At 39.0% G+C, this 21098-nt stretch overlaps 1 protein-coding gene across 3 annotated transcripts in view; it reads left to right on the top strand.

The window, feature by feature from the left end:
- LOC136873783 (cyclin-dependent kinase 11B) overlaps positions 1-18924 on the top strand; it is a 114987-nt gene extending 96063 nt beyond the window's left edge. The window contains exons 6-8 of one of the 3 annotated variants that reach the window (XR_010860173.2): positions 180-232; positions 17950-18262; positions 18517-18924. Coding sequence is in view for 2 of the 3 variants with exons in the window: in XM_067147003.2 (XP_067003104.2) it covers positions 180-232; positions 18517-18556 (93 nt within the window). In the remaining variant the exon portion in view is untranslated. Of the gene's footprint in view, positions 1-179; positions 233-17949 lie in introns of all 3 variants that reach the window. The other 2 variants (XM_067147003.2, XM_067147004.2) reach the window with 2 other exon arrangements.
- Positions 18925-21098: the final 2174 nt, after the last annotated feature.

The following is a 21098-nucleotide window of genomic DNA, read 5'->3' as shown; positions in this document are numbered from 1 at the left end:
CAGGCTACTGCAGTTTCTGCACAACCTTTTGGATCACCCAGTAATACCAAATTTATGGCTAAAGTAGATGTCACGGAAGAAATATGTCATATCCACAACATCTGAACCTCCATTATGATCTGTGTGTCGCAGAATATTAATAAACCATCTAAAATGAAATATGCTTTCTGTGTTGACAGGATGACACTGAGGAAGACGACACGCAGCAGTATTTTTTGGAGCCAGATATTGAGTGAGTATACACTTTGTCCTGCTTGACGAGTTTTAGCTTTGTTGATAAACGTGTGGAATTGTAGTTCAGTCCATAGATTGCTGAAACTAGTGGCGGCTCCTGCTCTGACAAGTAGGTGAAGGAATGCCTTAAAGTTAACAACGTGATCATAACCAACAAAAACAAAATACAATTGTACAGAAGCTAAATTACTGGCCTTCACCTAGAATATTTGATGGTGGGTAGCATGGGTATATTTTTGGGTTGGTGGTCTATCTGGAATTAGCGTCATCAATTAATATTATTATTAATCTCTGGCTCCTTTGCTAAATGGGCTTGATTCCTGTACAGGTCTTGGCTTTTTAAATTTTAAATGGTTAATTCCCTAGACTCGGGGACTGGATGTTTGTGCAGTCCCCAACATCCCTGCGTCGCGTACACCACACACATCCTCAACCACTCTAACTAGCTATTTCCCTGTACACGGCAGCTGCCGCTCACCCTCATAGGAGGGTCTGTCTTACAATGATTACACCAGACTAGCAATAGCTGCTAAAAATTAAAATTATTATTATTATTATTATTATTATTATTATTATTATTATTATTATTATTATTATTATTATTATTATTATTATTATTATTATTATTATTCTGATGCAGTAGCTAATGGCACCCAATACCACTTATGTGAGGTACCATATCCAAGAAAGCTGCCTTTCCATATCATCACAACTGATGTCACAAGATTGAGTGAACACCATCCCATGACATTATGCGGAGGAAAAATTAACTGACTTTGTCAGAACCAAACTCAAAACCTCCTTAACTATATGCGAAAACTTATACGCTCTCCTTTATTGCAGCCATGATCAAACATCGAGCACTTCTTCTAATACTAATATAAATGGTCCATTATTGGACATTATAAATTTTCCAGTCAACTCATTCTTGGTTGCCAGCATTTTGCCCCCGTGTGCTATATCACTTCTTCTAATATGATACAAATACATTTGCCAGCGTGCAAAACTTACCTATTGTTTATACACTAAATCAGCTGTGTCCTTGAGAGCAGTAAACTCATCCGTGATCTTTCCATTAGAAAACGGTGTCTCTAGCAAAGAACACATCCATTTGTTAACTGGATTCATAATATAGTAGAACATTGATATCTCGAACGTCCATTAATCAAATTTTCAATATCTTGAAGTAACTACACTTTCCCGTTTGTTTGTTCTGTTCTTCTCTATTACTTGAAATTCGGTTACACAAATTTCTCAATTTCTCGAAGCAAACGTTTCCTCCCTTGAAGCAAAAAATACTCTGAAACTTGAATTTTGTACAACATCAACTGTGCAATACAGCATTTGTGGTTTGGGAGGAACAGTTAACAAGTAAAGAAAGGGTTACAGTGATGCTGGGAGCTAATATGACGGGAGCCGAAAAACTAAAACTTCTAGTGATCTGATAATCGGGGAAGCCTCACTGTTCCTGGAGTGTGAATTCATTACCGGTCATGTACAAAAGCAACCCTGGAAGGCATGGATGACAAGCACCATTTACGAATATTGGATGCGTGCTATTGACGAGAAGTTCAACGTGAAGGGAGGAAAATCCTCTTTTTCGTAGACAAACGCCGTGCTCATCCCAAGGTGCTCGTTGGGGAATTAAAGGCAGTGCACGTGGTATTTTTGCCACCTTACTTAACATCCAAACTACAGCCCATGGACCAAGGGCTGATTAAAAACTTGAAGCATTTCCATAGGATGAAGGCTGTGATTCTGAGAGGAATTGAATCCGAGGAGTCATTAACAGACATTAAAGTACTGTAGTCGATAAGAATGCTGAGTAAATCGTGGGCTGATGTGAAGCAGGAAACAATTAAACAGCTTCCGCAGAGCAAGATTTTTGAACAGTGACTCTGGAGCTACAGAACACAAAGAGGAGGAAGTCACTCCTATTCCTGAAGAATGTGTGGTGTATCAACAGCTTGTTAACTTCAAAGCTGATTTTGAGGCTTAAATAAATGTGAACTCTTACGTTATAGTGGCTGAGCCTCCTATGGATACCGTCAATGCTGCTGCCAAGCAAGAATAATGGTAAGAAGAAGACTCCCAGCAAAAATAGTTGAAGCTTCCTTCTCCTCTACCATCAGCAGACCAGGTGTTAAGTGTAGTGGCTATACTTCGATCCTACGTACAGATTCATTCGATTGTAAATGACAGTGTTTTCACAGCAGTAAATGTTGTTGAAAAGCATGTGAAAGAAAAGAAGGTTAACAGTAAAAAACAGAAGAGACTAATGAATTTTGTGCAAAGGTGTCAACAGAGGTATATTTCTTGCTTCACTACAAATGTAATGTATTCTGTCTTCTAAAATGTTACTATAATAATGGTTGTAATTAAAGTGATGCTGTAAAGTAAGTATGTTTTTAAATACTGTTAAAAATACTGTATTTAGTTTATACCCGTAGATACATATGATTCAGTTAAGTGCTATACTTGCTCAAAAATGGTATTCTCTATATCTCTAAATCTTGATAACTCGAAATAAAATGTAGCTCCCGAGGTGATTTGAGATATCAAGGTTCCACTGTATAATATAGCATACACTGTACAGGATGTGCACAAATGATTTGAGCGGTTTTGCCAATTATTTCTAGCCATATTATTAGAGATATGCTGATGGTGTTTGATGTTGTAAGGCAAGTATCCCTCAAATTTTTTTTTTTTTTCTTTGAATAGCCCTCCATGCATTGTGTTTCCTACAATGCCCGCAAGAGCGCAACAGTTGCAAAGATGGCGACTAACAGTGAAAAGCCTATGCTGTTCTGGAATTTCATTCCAGCCAATCTGTGACAACTGTGCAACGAAACTTTAGAACAAAGTAGCGGAAAGATCCACCCAGTGCCAGCTCCATTTGCCGATGGTATGAACAGTTGAAAACCACAGGATGTCTGTGCAAGGGAAAATCAACAGGCTGGCCTAGTGTGCCTGAAGAAACGGTTGAGCGTGTGCGATGCAGTTTTGAACGTAACCCGCGAAAGTCAACTCGTCGAGCAAGCAGGGAAATGAACATCCCTTGTTCGACCATTTGGAAAGTCGTAAGGAAAAGATTGCAGATGCACCCTTACAGTTTGCATCTGCTCCAACCATTGTCGCCAGCTGACAAAGTGAACCGTTTTGAGTTTTGTACAAGTTTTCAGGAGCGTATGGAAGATAATGAATTTTGTGACAATCTTGTCTTCAGTGATGAGGCTGCATTTTTTCTGAGTGGGAAAGTTAACAGGCACAGTGTACGAATTTGGGGAAATGAAAATCCTCGTACCTGTGTGCAACACGTTTGTACTCTCCCAAGCTCAATGTTTTCTGTGCTATCTTGAAATTTAAAGTTTATAGTCCCTTCTTCGCTGAAAAATTCATTACAGGGCACATCTACCTGGATATGCTGGAGAATTGGCTCATGCCACAGTTGGAGACCGATAGCATGAACTTCATCTACCAAGAGAATGGTGCTCCACCTCATTTCCATGTTGATATTCGTGACTTTCTGAACAGCAGACTTCCAGAAAGATGGGTCGGTCGAATCGGGAATGAAGATCACGCCCTCATGTCATGACCTCCATGCTCTCCTGACCTCGCCCCTTGCAACTTCTTCGTATGGGGTTATGTGAAAAACGGAGTTTTTACGCCACCATTACCGGCCGATCTAACAGAACTGCGGGCCCGCGTCATCAACGACTTTGGTCGAATGGACAGCGACATGCTATGTCGGGTGTGGGACGAACTTGACTACAGAGTTGATGTGTGTAGAGTCACTCGTGGAGCACATATCGAGCACTTGAGCACTTGTAGGCTTATAAAAAGCTTTGTGATTTTTTCTGTCTGTCTATATAATTTTGTTTTGTTACAACAAATAATAAACAAACAGGAATTTTTTGAAACTGCTCCAATCATTTGGGCGCACCCTGTATTAATTACATGCAGCACATTGAAATTATAACTCACTACAATTAATCTCTCAAGAACACCATCATCACAAGAAGTTCAATGGAACTGGTCTGCAGCTGAGCCAAACAAAAGAGAGGAAAGTTATGGAAGGAGGGGCTGGCCTTTACCTAAAATATTTGACGAGGTCTTGTGGGAAGGGAACAATGGGTAGCATGGGTATACTTTTGGGCTGGTGGTCTATCTGGAATTAGCAGCATCAATTTCCTGACACCATTGTAACCATGGCAACCAAAGTTCGTCATTTATGTATACTAGGTCACTAGCGTCAGCTGTATGTTGCTATAAGAACACAAGCTCGTTTATACGTTGATATCAGAATGCAAGCTCTTAGTTCGATTCCAGACAATAAGAATTTCCACACAGGTTACTTCTCGCTAAGCAACACACTCTAATGTGGACGGAGGAAAAGTATTTAGATCTCGCACCGGGCGTGGCACAGAAACCGATCTGTTTTTTGTACGACGAACACACGAAAGAGCGTTTGTTCCCAAGTATCTATCTACCTCGGTGAACTGCGTACATTCAAGATCGAGCATGTCACTCCATCTATGATGGCTACGAGTGCAATTCGTAGACAAGACAGACGTTGAGTGAAGCGCAAGCATGTCCTCGACAGGGTGATGAAGACTGCGTATCCATTTGACCGAAAGTTTATTCACCACGTTCATTACCACTGGTGATTCAGCAAACCTTACTCGTGCCGACATACAAGACAACTCGATACAGTACTGAATGAAGCGGAAGGAGGACATGTTTGTGATGATTCATACCGAGCTCGATAGCTGCAGTTGCTTAAGTGCGGCCAGTATCCAGTAATAGGGAGATAGTGGGTTCGAGCCCCACTGTCGGCAGCCCTGAAGATGGTTTTCTGTGGTTTCCCATTTTCACACCAGGCAAATGCAGGGGCTGTACCTTAATTAAGGCCACGGCCACTTCCTTCCAATTCCTAGGCCTTTCCTATCTCATCATCGCCGTGAGACATATCTGTGTCGGTGCAACGTAAAGCAAAATAGCAAAAAAAAAAAAAAAAAAAAAAAAAATTGTGATGATTCGTCAGGTAAACCAAGACCAACTACAATATTATCAGACCTGGGAGCATATATTGATGTGTGATAAAATGACCAAATGGCCATGTGTTATGATGGCATCTGGTCTTGCTTATATTATGTTTGGTTTTATTGCGCATGTGTCCAAGCGGAAGAGATCACCTTGTAGGGTAAATTCGCGATTTCACTATGTGTTGGTTATTTTGTATGTGTTCAGTAATGTCATGGTTCTTTCTGTTAGTGATTTTTCCTTTTCCGATGCGTTAATGATATACTGGTACCTAATTACATGGTAACTTATTTAGAATTTATTGCAACCATGTCTTGAGTATTTCCTGGTGCTTGGGGTGCTTTCTCTGGTATGTTGTAGAGGTTGTACCTTAAATATAAAAATGTGACAGATACCGAGAACCTTCCAAAAATTTCAAAATATCTCCAAAACGGTGCATCCTAGAGCAAAATGGACAATATTCATGACCCTGCAAATACATGAGACTCCATCACATGTTTCCTTTTGAAAGACTATGGTATAAGAAAAAAGTCAAAATTCAAAAATGTCAAATATCTCGTAAGTGGTGCGTCATAGAGCTAAATGGACAATTTTCGTGCCCTCCACAAGTATATAAGACCACATCAGCTATTTCCTCTTGGAAGACTACAGCATGAGAAGAAAGTCAAAATTCAAAAATGTTAGATTGGAACTCTTAGAAAATTCTACATTCAGATTTACCGCCAAAATTCAGAATGGAAGTGCGTGTAGCTTGCAGCTGTACTTTTGTTCCTGTGCTGTGATTGGCCATAATGACCTCTGCCTCTTTTATACTACTGACAGGGTTTCACAGAGATCTCCGGTTTCCCTAAGTTCCAGTACCTTTCATTCTAGTGATGCTCCGTTTATTCATTAATCATCTCCTCTGAGGTACGTGACAATCCTCCCCAGCCAGCACAGTCCTCTTCCTCGATATTAGTTGGTACTTCAATAGATGAGTGGTAGAGTGTCCACCACTGGATCCTAAGATCACAGGTTCAAAACCGGCAGAAGTAGCTGATTTTTTCTTCATCTCCTTCTTTTGGTAGTCTTCCTATCTTATGCAGACTACACCTTCTCGCATTTTACCCTCCATTTTGCCTGGTCTTCAACGTTTGCAGGATGAACACCTGCAGCTCTCATGTCTTCCTTCAGACAATCCATCCACCGCTTTTCAGGTCAGCCTCGAAGCCGTTGTCCATCTGGGCTGAATATAGGTTCTCGCTTGACGATAGATTCTGTGTCAGGTCTGACCATGTGACCATACCACCTCGGTTTTGCTTCTTTCATTTTGTAGGGAATTAGGACAACTCTTATTGTGTTCCTGACCTCTTAATTCTCAGTTTGTGCAGTACTTCTTTGATCTGAGACACAGCGGGATCTTGGAGTCGCAAAGGACGCCACCCATGACCTGGCCCCCCTTCAACAGGCGGCGTTAACTCATGGTAGAGTGTCTGCAAGTGTGTTACTTTCAGGTGTCACTTGGGAGCCATGGTCACAAAACACAGATGCCTTCATTAGTGGGGTGTCGATGACCAATATTGTCCCATTTGTTTGGGTGCTGCACTCCAGGTATTCTGTGTTTTGCGAGTTTTAGCCGCAATCCAAATGTTTTCAGCCTTGTTTTCCAATTCATTAAGCCTGTTTTTTGAGTCACAAGACACCATAACATCATCTGTATAGAGAGGAATCCATGGATCTGGTGTTTTGCAGGTCTGCGGTTACAGTGTCCATGAACAGGACAAACAGGTGTGGTGACGGGGAGGATCATTGATGAACTTCCACTCAAATGTTAAATGATGCTGTGACACCAACTACACAGCAGACAGAGCTTGTAGATTTGTGGTAGAGGAGCTAAATCCAACAGACATATTTCTTTCAGACACCATGGGTACGGAGCAAACACCAGATGAGTTTGTGGGGAACCCGATCAAATACCTTTTATAAATCTAGAAAGATCATATGGACCATTCTGCTCTTCTCTCTGTGCCTGTCTGCCAGCAAACAGACACCATGGATAGCATCTGTTGTTCTGTGGCCTTTAATGAAGTCACATTGGTTTGATGAGACAGTATTGATGCTTCTAGGGGTGTGTCAATTACCTGCTCAAAGATTTCATCGTATGGCAGAGAAGACAAATTAGGCAGTAGTTGGTGCAGATAGTAACATTGCCCTTGTTTTTCCACATTGCATTTGTTGAAGAATGTTCCTAGCAATTCAGTTCCACATTGCCCCATCTCCTTCCAAACTTCAACAGAGATATCATCAGATCCAGTTGCTTTTCTGTTCTTCACTGTGCGGATGACAACTGTAACCCCGGCCGGCGTGATGGGTGGAACTGAAATCTGTACTGGATTAGCTGTGGGAATTCCTCGTTACAAATGGCATCAAAGTATTCATACCAGTGCCTAAGTGTATCCTACCCCAGTGGGTGGGGCTGGTGTCCCCTGCCTGTAGTAAGAGGTGGCTAAAAGTGGCCCAGGGGCTTTTAACTTGCGAGCATGGATTGGTGACCACAGAGCCTTTAGATGAGTTCTGGGATTGCTTCCACTTACTTGTACCAGGCTCTTTCATATATCCTATCTGACCTTGCTTGGTCAACTCTTGTTCTTTTCCGACCCAAACGGTACTAGAGCGTAGAAAGTTTCCAGTTCTGGCTCTAACATTCTTGTGTTCATGGAACACGGAACACTGGAATTACATGTGCTAGTTGAAAATATATACAAAACACAATAAGGACACTTATAATGGTATGGAAACTTGGCTCTCTAAGAGCATTCTTGGATTTGACAGTACTGTTTCTATCTGAAAAAGATTAGATGAAAAACACACAATGAAGCAAAATGTACAAAGACATAGTTCTAGCCTAAACTGTCGTGCATTCATGGACACGGAACACTGGGAACACATGTATTGTTTGAAAACACACACATACGAATGAAAACACTTATAACCATATGAAATATTGGCGTTACAAGAATGTTTATGGGTTTGACTGTCCTGCTTCCACCTGACTAAACTAGTAAAACATATATACATAGAATGTACAAAGATAAACCACTTGGAATTTAAAAGTTTTGGTTTTTGGTTTCAAAATTGTCATGTGTTCATGGAACACAGAATAGAACTGCTGGTCCTGCTTCTATCTACTGGAAACTAATGTATTAACGCAGTTGGAATTAATTGATTGAAAGTTTATACACTAATGTGAAACACTAGGCACTTTATTGTTCTTGGATCTGAGTAAAAATGCCGGAATATGTGAACCTTTTTTTAAAGAACCAAGACCGGTTGACTATTACAACCACACATCACATGAAACGTTGATTGTGACAAGACCACTCGACAAGTCTATGCCGAGTTGTGTAAACATCCTTGTACATTCAATGTATATATGTTTCACTAGTTTAGTCAGGTGGAAGCAGGACAGTCAAACCCATAAACATTCTTGTAACATCAATATTTCATATGGTTATAAGTGTTTTCATTCGTATGTGTTTGTTTTCAAACAATACACATGTTTCCAGTGTTCCGTGTCCATGAACGCGCAACAGTTTAGGCTAGAACTACGTCTTTGTACATTTAGCTTCATTGTATTTCATCCAATCTTTTTCAGATAGAAACAGGACTGTCAAATCCAAGAATGCTCTGTTTTGTATATATTTTCAATCAGCACATGTAATTCCAGTGTTCCATGTTCCATGAACACAAGACTGTTAGAGCCAGAACTGGGAACTTTCTAAGCTCCAAGTTCTGCTTGCCAAGTGTACATTGCATTTCAAGGTAATGTCTAGCAACTCATTGATGTGTTTCCATGCAATCACCTATAGGTACATGATTTTTCGTTGTGATGATTGTTATCAGATTCCCCTTGATTTAATTTTCACCAAGAACTGATGATGACTCAAAGGGAGTCGAACCGGTCTTCTTATAATTTAATATATTTTTGCAATGTATTGAATGGTGGAACATCCCTCAAACTCTATATTATTTGTTTGTTCTTGACATGGATGACATGACCAATATTTTCAGGGGCACGATGATGAGATCTGGTGATCCTATTGACTCTTCCGAGTTGATCTAATTGTTCATGGAGGTCACTGTTGCTACTGCTCATTTGATGACAGATTTGAGTTCCACATAGCAGACCAGATCAGTATCTGTTCTTTTAGTTGATTTTCTTGGACTTAACTGCGCACTGGACCTCGTCATTCCACTACCATAACTGTTGTCCGTGAAACGCTTTGCTGGTTTTGACGATCCTACTATTTCTTTTGCAGTCGATCAAATTCATACAGTGATCACACCTTATTTATCCTTCACAAGGTGATCATTTTTCAAGAGGGGACAGATAATGTCCATCATCACTGTTGCTTTGTCATAAAGCTTCCACCACTTGATGCGTTCTGAGGTGGTGACAGCTCAGACAGATTGGTGAAGATGAAGCTTAAATTAAAAACCACGAGTCTATACTGGAGAGCGATGTTGTCTGATGGTGTAACTTTACCGTCCATTACTAGCTTCAAATCGGGGCAGGCGTTTCTTGAAGAACATATTTACCAAGGCACATTCACCAGCTTCATTATACACACCAAATCCTAATCCACCATGCACTCGTTCAAAATCATCCATTGTGTAGCCAACATGACTTTTCAGTTCTCCATCAATTAAACAGATGTTTGCTAGCATCATTGGAGTGGATGTATGACTCCAGTTCTCTCCAAAATCCATCTTGTTCCTCTATTGGGTATCCTACCTGTGATACATAACAAAAGACGATGCATTCTATTGTTGACCCAGTGACAAATCGGATGCCAATCAAGTGATCGGATATACGTTCTATGTAGGTGATGTTATCTCACAATATCTTGGAGACGGGATTTGCCACGCTATTTCGACAGGATGTTATGCAGTAGCATAAGAGCTTGAATCCTTCACCTATGTCACATGCCTTTGCACTCGTGGCTTCGTCCAGTCACTGTCCCATTATTGATAGTCACAAATTGGGTAATTTGCCTCGCTTCTTTAACCTACTCCAGCCTTGGTCAGGTAGCACTCGCACATTTCTTACACTGATTGGGTGGCATCGGATTTCTGAAGGGTACCAAAAAGAAAAGGTCCTCGGCAGTCCATGTTGAACGATGTCAGCATGTTAAAGATCTCCGGTGATACATTTAGTATCTACCTGACAAAATTCATTAAAAACTCTGCAATAGATCACCCAGTAGAGTTTTTGTTCACTATTGTGATCTGGCGGATTCGAACAGAACGTCAAAATTGACACACGGGAAGCCTAGATGCTGTCACCTCAGTATGCCAGCACCTGGTGGCTGAGGCCTCCAATTATTATAAATATGCTACTAGGGCTAATACCTCTATCTGAAAATAAAGCATATTGATTGACTAAACAATTGTTGTACTTTCTGATGTCTGGAAGCACATTCAGACACTTTCAAAGTGTAAGGTTAATATTTTAATTTTGTCTTTACAATTTGTTTTACGTTGCACCTACACAGATAGGTCTTATGACAATGATGGTATAGGAAAGGCCTAAGAGTGGGAAGGAAGTGGCCATGGCTTTAATTATGTTACAGGCCCAGCATTTGCCTGATTTGAAAATGGGAAACCATGGAAAACCATATTAAGGGCTGCCGACAGTGGGGTTCGAACCTAAAACTGCTCCCTGGATCCAACCCTGACAGTAATAAAGGAAACTCATTGAAAAGCCTGGAACAAAGTGTGTGATTATGCTGTGTCTAATTAATGCAGAAAATGCCACCCCAGTAGCACCAGGGCTATGCTTTCCCCTCTTGGATTGGTGAGATAGTAGTTATATTATAGGGGATGGGCAAAGGGAGGCAAGCATACACGGGACAAAAAAACATAAGAAATTCAGCATCATACAAAATTAATAAAACACAAACAATTTTAGAGCACTTACCTGGGAAGTGTCTGTATAAAATGCAGCAACCTTAAAGGTGGATGGTGATCTCTCGGACATTTTCAATGTGACAAATGAAGTAAGGCAAGTTTGTATATTATCACCTCAACTATAAAACATCTATGCAGAGAGTGTCTTCAAAAGAGCTCTCGATGGTTGGAATGGTGGAATCTTGATTGGTGACAGAAAAATGAGCAACCTGTGATTTGCAGATGACACGCTTACAGCTGGAAGTGAAGAGGAAGTCACAGACCTGTTGACAAGAGTGAAGAATATTAGCCTTCTTTATGATCTGGAGATAAACACGAAAAAGACAAAACTAATGGTAGTTGATCAGCAAGGTCAAATCCAACTTACAGGGTATCTAAAGGACCTGGAGATAGTAAAGGAATTGGTATTCCTTGGGTCTGCCATCAGTGACATGGGACGGTGTGAACTAGAGATCAAAAGACGTATTGTTCCGGGTCGTGCTGCAATTGTTAAACTCATTAAGATCTGTCAGAACTGGGCAGTATCAAAAGCTACCGTGATGCGCTTGGTGGAATCACTAGTGTTCTCAGCCCTTTGTATGACTGTGAGATCTGGACAGTGAATGCTAAACACAAAAGTCGAATTGATGCCTTTGAGATGTGGTGTTGGCGGAGAATGCTGTATGTACCCTGGATGGAAAGAAGATCTATTGTTTCCATTCTGAACGTACTGAGCATCAAGAAATATCTGTCTTCCCATGTGAGTGAGTGTTACCTCCAATGCCTTGGTCTATTTTCAGAAGGAGAGAACTTGCAAAAGACCATTTTGCAAGGCAAAGTTGAAGACAGTAGACTACGAGGAAGAACAGCAAGTAGATGATTAGATTAGGTGAAGAAGATCACTGGCCTCTCTCTTAAGATTATGTTAAGGAAAGCTGAAAACCACTCTGGATGGAGGTACCTCTTCAAAGCTGCAACACAGAAATGATCAAGTTATGAGGTCTTGATGCTCAGCAATGAGAAAAACAACTAATGATGATGACCTGAGAAGTACTCGCTTTCCAAAATATCCCCTCAGAAGCAACACCAGAAGAAAACCTTTTCCCGCATGAAAAAGAGCGGAGGACAAAACAAGAGTTCACTACCACTTGGTCTAGAATAGAAAACCTCATTAAGATTTAAAAACATTTAATAAAGGGGTAATTTGAATATAAATTCAATAACAAGGTTTTCTGTATACCGGTACCTCCAGAACGTCAGTCCAATGTAATGATGTGAGTTACTAATCTCTTCTGCATAAAATATTATTCCCTTTTTTTTTTTTTTTTGTGTGTTTGAAATACCATGTCAAAATTGAAGTTAATAATATACCATACCCTTCTGAAAATTATGAATAGGTGAAACTCACATTTGCCTTAAATTTCATGACTTTTAAAGATGGGATCCCATACTTGGATTTTCCTACAATTAACATTTTGCAAAATCTCAATTTATACACCATAATATTGAAAGAATGAAATAATATTAAACTTAGAGAATATTCAGTTCAAACTCAAGACACTGTGAGGTTGGAATGCATCTGCTGTTATGACAGAGCCACCAAATAGTACCACAAAATTTAATAATAGGCAATCAAATCATTAATGATTAAAATATAAAGAACTAGAAAAGATTCATCACAAGAAACACAATAAATAAAACTTAGCTATGTAACACGGCCTTGCGTATAACCATAATACAACATAATCAACAATAGCAATGGTAGCAGCACACGCCCATCTCAATTAAGTGTCAGATGCGACTACAACAATTAGATAAAAAAAGAAAGCAAGGCCTCTAGATGACAAGACATAAAGGATGGGGGGTCATGATATAATGATGTAATAATGAAGAGAATATGCAAGTAACAACAATTCAAGCTTCACAACTAATGCTCTTCGCCTCAAAAATCTAGAAGTGTACGAAGAAGTCCACTGTCTCGTCGAAGGAGGCAGCACTCGCAGGATTGATATTATAGCGATTGACAGACGGAGGAACGAAGCAGAAATTATTGATCCTACGGTACGCTTTGAATCTTCAGCCTCTCAGCCGACTGACGTAGATAATGAGAAAAAGGATATCTATAATCCAACCATCCCTTTCTTTCTTCAGTCGTATAACCTTAAAAAAATTACGGTGACTGGACTTTTCTTTGGCGCGAGGAGAACAATTCCCAAATCTTTTGTCACATGGCGACGAAAATATAAACTAGCGAGAAGCCTACAAGATGAGATAGTCGTCTCACTCATGAAATACTCCGTTTCGATTCTTTGTCACCATTTATATGGAGTTCATGCCATTTAACATGGTTAATTGTAACCTATCATTTTTTTAAACATTAATCTTTTTATCTTCCCTCAAAATTGTTATTTGTATTATTCTGTGTCTTATGACAAATCTAGGGTGTCCTGGATCAGACTAAATAAATAAAAATTTTGGTATTCATCAAATAAACTTTAAATAATTAACAGAAAATAAAATTGAACAATAATCTTAAATAAAATTTCAATTATAAATTTAAGCAATCCGCTCAAGGAAAATAAGGAAAAACACACATAATGAACAATATAAACTCTGCAAATAACCTCAGCCTTTGTGGGTAGAGTTAACTTCCAAAAGTAACCAGAGGAACCCGACTCCTACAGAGCGCATCCCCAGGTGGCAAACAGGGGGCCCCTACAGTTTGTAGGGCTGGTTGAAATACCCAATACAACCCGCAGACCAACGGGTAGCCCAGTTCCTGGGGCTTTAAAATACTGGGACACCCTCTCTCCAGGGGTCATAAATATGGAGGGCCCTTAGCCTGGGTTATAGGTGAAGTCCTCAACGGCATCTACAGCGGAGAAGATGACCTTCGGTACAGTGGAGATGGTGGAAGGGGCAAACCTTGCTTAGGGTTACTAGGTGAAAACTGGTCAACGGTCTCGATGACGGATGAAGAGAAGAATCTCCCAATGGCAGAGAGGGTGAATGAGCTACCTCCAAGAATTGAATCTTGGTTGTAGAACATAAAATACCCCAGGCGTCTGTTCCCAGATTGGGCGGCCTTAGGTCAGCGTCTGTACCCCAGGTTAGGGGCGGCTGGAAGAAACCTCCAGGGCTCACAACCTTGGTTGTAAACTGGTGACTCAAGTAGTTACTCCAAACTCATGTTTATCGTTCATGGGAAAGTGTAATGTGAAACAAATTACCTCAGGTGCACCGTTGCGCACAAGCAGACATTCAGATTCTGGGGAGTCTGCAGCGTGACACAAAGACGAGTCGGAGCGTCTTGGAACCTCAAACAAAATCAAATGCAAATACCCGACGAATTTCATAGCCACCTTCAATGCTAATTCTCTTCTTAAAACTGGAAAGTTAACACCTTACGGACACTCTCAGAAATCATCGAATTATCATAACGGCACTTAGGAGACCAGATATATAGATGAAAACAACTTTGACTCTGAAGGGTTCAGGATATACAAGGGAAAAGTTGGTCAAAGAGTCATGAAAAACATGCCACACCTAGGAACTGACTTCATAATAAACAAGAATGTCTTGGATTCCATAGTCCAGTTTGAGTCCCAATCTGAAAGACAAAGGATATACACAAACAAAATTGGGATCAAATAAAACAGAACTTATTATCAAAAGCCGAAAAATTTGCCCCTATAACTGAAGTTAGAAAACATGCTTGGTGGTCGGAAGAATGTGACGATCTATTGAAACAAAGGAAGGAAGCATGGCACAAATGGCAGTCACAACAAACGGAAAGAAATAGACAAAATTTCTTGAATATCAGAAAGATGGTCAATAAAAAATTCAAAACAATTAAAAAGGCTTACAAAAACCAGATGCTTATTCAAATAGATGATGACTTTACCAAAAACAAGACAAGAAGTTTCTACAAAATCTTTAAACAGAGAACAACAAAGAACAAGCCACTGACTCTACAGTTGCGGGACAAGAATGGAAATATAGCACATAACAACACTGATAACTGCAGGATACTAACCGACTACTTTGAAAATCTCCTCAACTGTGAAACGCCAGTAGAAAAAATGACATTTAATGTCCCAACAAATACCAATCCTGACTCACAGCCACCAACCTTCGAGGAACTAGAAAATATCATTTCGAGCCTTAAAAACAACAAAGCATTGGGAGAAAACCAGATCACAGCCTAACTTTGGAAGAATGCCAACAAGGAAGCAATAGAATCCCTACAAAAAGGTTTTGAAGAAATCTGGGACAAAGAAAGAATTCCAGAAGAATGGAAGATGGCCTTCATCCACCCAATCCACAAGAAGGGGGATAAAATGAATCCCAACAACTATAGAGGCATATCACTTTTGTATATTACATATAAGATATTCTCAAAGGCCTTACTTAATAGGACAGAACCACAGGTAGATCATCAATTGGGTGAATATTAAGCGGGATTCAGAAAGGGGAGATCCTGTCCGGAACTAATCTTGAACCTTAAAAATCTCATAGCATACCAGAAATCTAGGGCATAAACATATGTCATCTCCTTTATTGACTTCCAAAAGGCGTATGACTCACTAGACCAGGAAAGTCTCCTTTCTGTACTCAAAGAATTCGGTCTAGACAATAAAACAACAAACCTCATCAAGTAAACTCTCACTAATACATTTTCCAAAGTCAAATTCATAGGGGAATTGTCGGCTCCTTTTGAGATCAAAACTGGTGTCCGACAGGATGATGGACTGTCTCCCATACTGTTCAATTGTGCCTTGGAGATGGTAGTCAGAGAATGGGATAAGACAACTAGTGGTGGAATTTGATTGGGATCGGTAAACAAGGGTATCAAGATCAAATGTTTAGCTTTCGCAGACGACAAGACCTTACTAGCTGAGACGTGGGAGGAAGCCAAGGAGCAGTCCTTCAAACTGCTGAAGCAAGCAGAGAAAATAGGTCTCAAAATTGCCTTTGGAAAGACCAAAATAATAACCAACATTAAGAATCCTCCAAAATATTTGAAAGTGGGGGCACAAAAAATAGAGATCGTCACAGATTTCAAATACCTTGGTGAATGGATCAGTTGGAATGGTCTTGAGAAGAAACCAATGGAATCTCGACGAATCAAAATAGAAACAGCCTTCCAGCTTATGAAGGACACCTATAACAAAAAATCCCTCTCATGGAATTCCAAGATCAGACATTATAATACAGTAGTCAAGCCTGAAGTCCTTTATGCTGCCGAAACTCTATCTATAACTACACATGGTCCAATGGAAAAGTTGGAGATAAAGGAAAGGAAAACACTACAAAAAATTCTAGGCCCCAAATTCCATAATAACGAACGTTCACACATCAGCAATGAAACTCTGTATAGAAAATCAGAAAGGATTTCCGACACAATAAGGAAAAGGAGAATTGACTTCTATGGCCACATCCTAAGAATGGATTCAAAAAGGATAACTAAAAGAATCTTCGACTATTTCCGTAATAAGAATACCAAGCTGAACTGGGTTAAGGAAACTGAGAAGGACCTACGAGAATTCCAAATTACAGAAGAGATGCTTGTAGATGGATCTGCAAAGAAAATAACCAAAGATAAAATAAAGAGGTTTCAGGACAAGGTGAAGCCCAAACGACTATACAGAATTTCTGAAGAAGAGAGGAAGGCAAGATCTGAAAGAATGAAAAAGTACTGGGAGGACAGGAAAATATGACTCACTAACCATTGATAGATCTATCGTATCCCAAAGAGGGTGAAACGGACAAGAAGAAGAAGAAGAAGAACAATATAAAATTAAAGTGTCTGCTGTTCAGGAGAAATAAAAGAAGAATATACCTAAGAACATAAAATTAATTAAACAGAAAACATAAAATGTCTAAAGAAAGTTCAGATCATCCACGTATTATTTTGATGCAAGTAACCACTGAAATTTATCGAAAAGATACACACAATTTAAATTTCTTGACTCTTACTAAATTAAGTAGGTGCGTGACGTCATCTTTTGACCACACAGGAGCAAAAGCTTAGACATTTTTTACGATTTAACCCCCTAAAACACTTTAATTCACTTGGTATTTGCTTGAATCACATGTAAATCATTCTTCTTCATAGTTAAAATAATTTTCAAGTGTGAGAATACTCTCAGAGGAACTCCAAAATTAGACGTGCTTTAGCATGACTTACAGTAGTGTAGCAGTGATCATCCCTTTGGTGCAATAGTTCAGCGTATCAGGAAGAAAATATTAGAGCAACATCGTCATATTTAAGCGGTGCTGGACTAACACATGCAAATTAGCTGGTATCAAGTGGCATTGAACCATCTGCAATCTGCGAATCTCTCCAGAACAATACAATACAGAACCAATTACAGTAAAGAATAAAGCTAATGAGCATTTAAATATGAGCATATTGAGAATAAATTATCAAGTCAGTAGCTTAGAATAAAGTTGTCAGTTCGATGATTGATAAAGACATAAGTGTCAGGTTGAGCTGTACAGTCAAAGTATACTTCACAAACTACACCAGTGAACAGTGGTGAATGATGAATACTGCCTACCTAAAACTTAATTCTGTTATAAGCCTAAGCGTAGGCTATGCTTAGGCCGAAAGCATAAAACTGCACTCTGTAACCGCAATGGAAACGTGGCATGAACGGAATAGCTTAAGAATCCCTTAGTTTCATGCTGTATTATAGCCTGATGTGATATCCCCATATTTCTTCTTTTCCTTTGTTGCAGGCGAAAGTTGACAGGCGTAATATAACAGGAGAAGGAGGAGGACCAGGTAGCAAACTAGATGAAACCGATCTTCTTGTCTTGGAGATTGAGGGCAAAGATTCTCCGATTGTCGAAGGCCTCAGGATACCTGATACCATGGGGTCTGGGTCCTAACAGTACAGTAGGAATAGGACACCCAGATTGTGCTGATAATCAAGGGCCTGTTGAAAATTATGTTGGTCAAAGATTCTCATTTCACTAGAAGAGAAGGGTCATAGTTCAGAACAGGAAAGCTATGAAAAGTAAATATGTACACCTCTCACAGTTAGCAAAGGTAAGGTCACTGAAACATTTGAGTTTCAGTATAACCTAAGAATCAGAACTGTTTAGCTTTCGCCTTTTTGTTACTTTGAAATAATTATAAAATAAGATCAATAAATTCCAAAAACTGCGCATATTTATTCTCTTCCCATGTATTAAATTGCAAGATCCAATTTTTATTTTTCTTCTATTTTCACTTCATATACAGTACATCTACTAGTATCAACATATAAAGGTCTACCTATATTTCTTGTTTATTTCTCATAGGTTTTACTTGGACATGGGTGATTGTTCAAAATCATTATGAAAGTAAGGCTCTAGAGAACCTGAAAAAGAGGAAACTGGAACTTGAAATTTGGAAATCGGTACTGGATGTTCGGAAGAAAGAGCAGATCTTGGGAATGATACTCTGCAATTTCACAAATCATATCAGAAGTAAAACATTGAAAGGAAAAAAATGAATATGCCAATGTTGTCATTGGGACAGTAAATGATTTAATTGTAATGAATGATGCTTAGTTAATAATGAAATCATTATGGTACACAATAAAAAAACGTAAACACTGAAGAATAGGCCAATTCTAATTCACAAATGATGAACTGTAAGTTTTGTACTAGTCAAGGTTTATATAATACTATAATACACGTTTAGCCTATCAATAAAGGTGAAATAAATGTTTGACACTAAGTTTCAGTATTTATTTAGCTTATGGTCCTTAATGTACTGCATACTCTCTGGAGGGTATAACCTAGTGTCTTTCATTAGTATTTAGTAAAATGATGGTAAAAGAAATTCACCTTGTCTGGTCCTACAGGTTCACCATAATTGTCCCCTTCCTCAATGACTTCTTCATCCTTTTCTTCTGCTTTGCCAAGAACTACTTCCCTATTTTCCTGTCATGCGGCTTCTTCATCCTCTACATTATAGATAAGGTTATCATCCTTAGATAGATTACAGAGAGCAACACAGCACAAAACTAAATTGCATACATAATCAGGGTCAAGCCTAAAATGATTCAGGCAAGGAAATTTCTCTTTTAAGACACTGATTGCACATTCCACAACTCACTTTCTTTTTTATGTGCTCGCAGAAGTGTTTGAGCCTCGTTACCATCGTCTCTAATTATGGGTGGTATTAACCAGGTTCTGAGAGGATAAATTGAGTCACCTAAAAGAACTACTCCTGGATATGGTTGCCATCCTTCTTCTATCCTGTGGAAAAGTCCACCAGTACATATAACTCTTGCATTGCTTGTAATACCTGGCTAATTTGCATAGGCAAATTAAAACTTGAAATCAGCACCAGAAACAAGCATCACATTTATGGAATGATTTCCGTGTATGTCAACATAGATAGGTTCAAAGTCTATCGGTGCGTTCATATTAACTGGGGTTCTATCTACAGCCCCACAAATAATTGGCAACCCTGTTAACTGACTATACCGATTGACTACTTGACCAACATCATCAGGTCATGCACAAGATCTGGTAGAATATGCGGTTAACTGCTCGCACAATATTTTTGATTGCTCTACAAACAGTAGTCACCAGTGCTGTGATATTGTGCTCTTCTTCCTAGCCAATGCAATGCTATTTTCAGTCACTTTTTGGGGTATTAAGAGCATGAGTTCTGTTGGTAGGGTGTTGTAGTAGCCCCTCTATTTAATGCAACAGAAAATAAATTTTGCAAAATCTAGCCTAAGACATTCATTGTACTTATATGTGTCTTGCAGGTGATTGTAAAGTTTTCTATCCCTGAAATGTCTTGGCTGCTTTACAACTAGTTGCTCATCATCACTATCTTCCTTAATTCACACAAAAAGTAAAATCAACTGCCTTTAGAGAAATAACACTATGCCAATCCAAATCATGCACTACTCATAAAATTGGAAACATCTTCATCACACTTTAGAAAATAATAATCAGTGTATGCTCTAAGAGGAGTGAATTGTTGAAACATCATTTCTGTTGTACTTTTATTATATCTCCCAGAATAACAAATAAAACTGCATTGCCTAGTTTTATGAAACAAAACACTACTAATATATCCTTGTAATATAAGTGGAGAACTTGTAATACAAGACTCCTAGTTTGTATGAAACTGAATCTTCTTATTTATTTATGAAACTAAAATCTGTTAAATACTAGGTTTATTTTCCTAAAGTCTTATATTAATTAATAGCTTATATCTCTGGTATTTTATGAAATAGGCCTTGAGCCTTGTGTATTTCAAAGGAAACAACTAGTTATAATGCCTGTCTTGTTCATGTGGTTCATACAGTCCAGCCAACAGCTATCTCTGTGCAAATTAAATTTCTTTTAAATATGTGCAGTATAATGATTGGGCCTCATGGCATTACACTTGCCTTGTTCATAGAATTTTGGAAAAAGTTCCAGCTGCCTATGAACAGCATTGAAGAATAGTTACCACCACCACCATATATGGATCTGTAAACATCCTGAGATCGCACTTGTTCGAACCTCCATAATTTAAAAAACCATAACACCACTCTATTTTTGTAAGGTAAAATTTTCTGTATCCTGATATGCTATACTTTGTCAATTGTGGCAACCTGTAATTACTGGAAGTCGTTGATTCATTCAGTAAATATTTCTTCTCCATGGAATACACAATATTATTTTGAAATAATGACTTTATATGTTTTTACAGTTTGGTATGTGCAGAAATGGTTACAAAATGGAAATTAAACATTGTTTTAAAAGTTGTTTTTTTAAGGATACATATTGGTTGCTGTGGATGTCGGTTATTGTATCTAGGTAACCAATGTTTTTTCTTTTATCATTATATTATCTTGCTGACCGATTGGCGACATCATCTGGTGGGTGAC

This window comes from Anabrus simplex, chromosome 5 (assembly GCF_040414725.1).
Source record: "Anabrus simplex isolate iqAnaSimp1 chromosome 5, ASM4041472v1, whole genome shotgun sequence".
In the NCBI taxonomy this organism is placed as follows: domain Eukaryota; kingdom Metazoa; phylum Arthropoda; class Insecta; order Orthoptera; family Tettigoniidae; genus Anabrus; species Anabrus simplex.
Note: the sequence above shows the minus strand (reverse complement) of the source record. Positions and strands in the feature narration are given on the sequence as shown.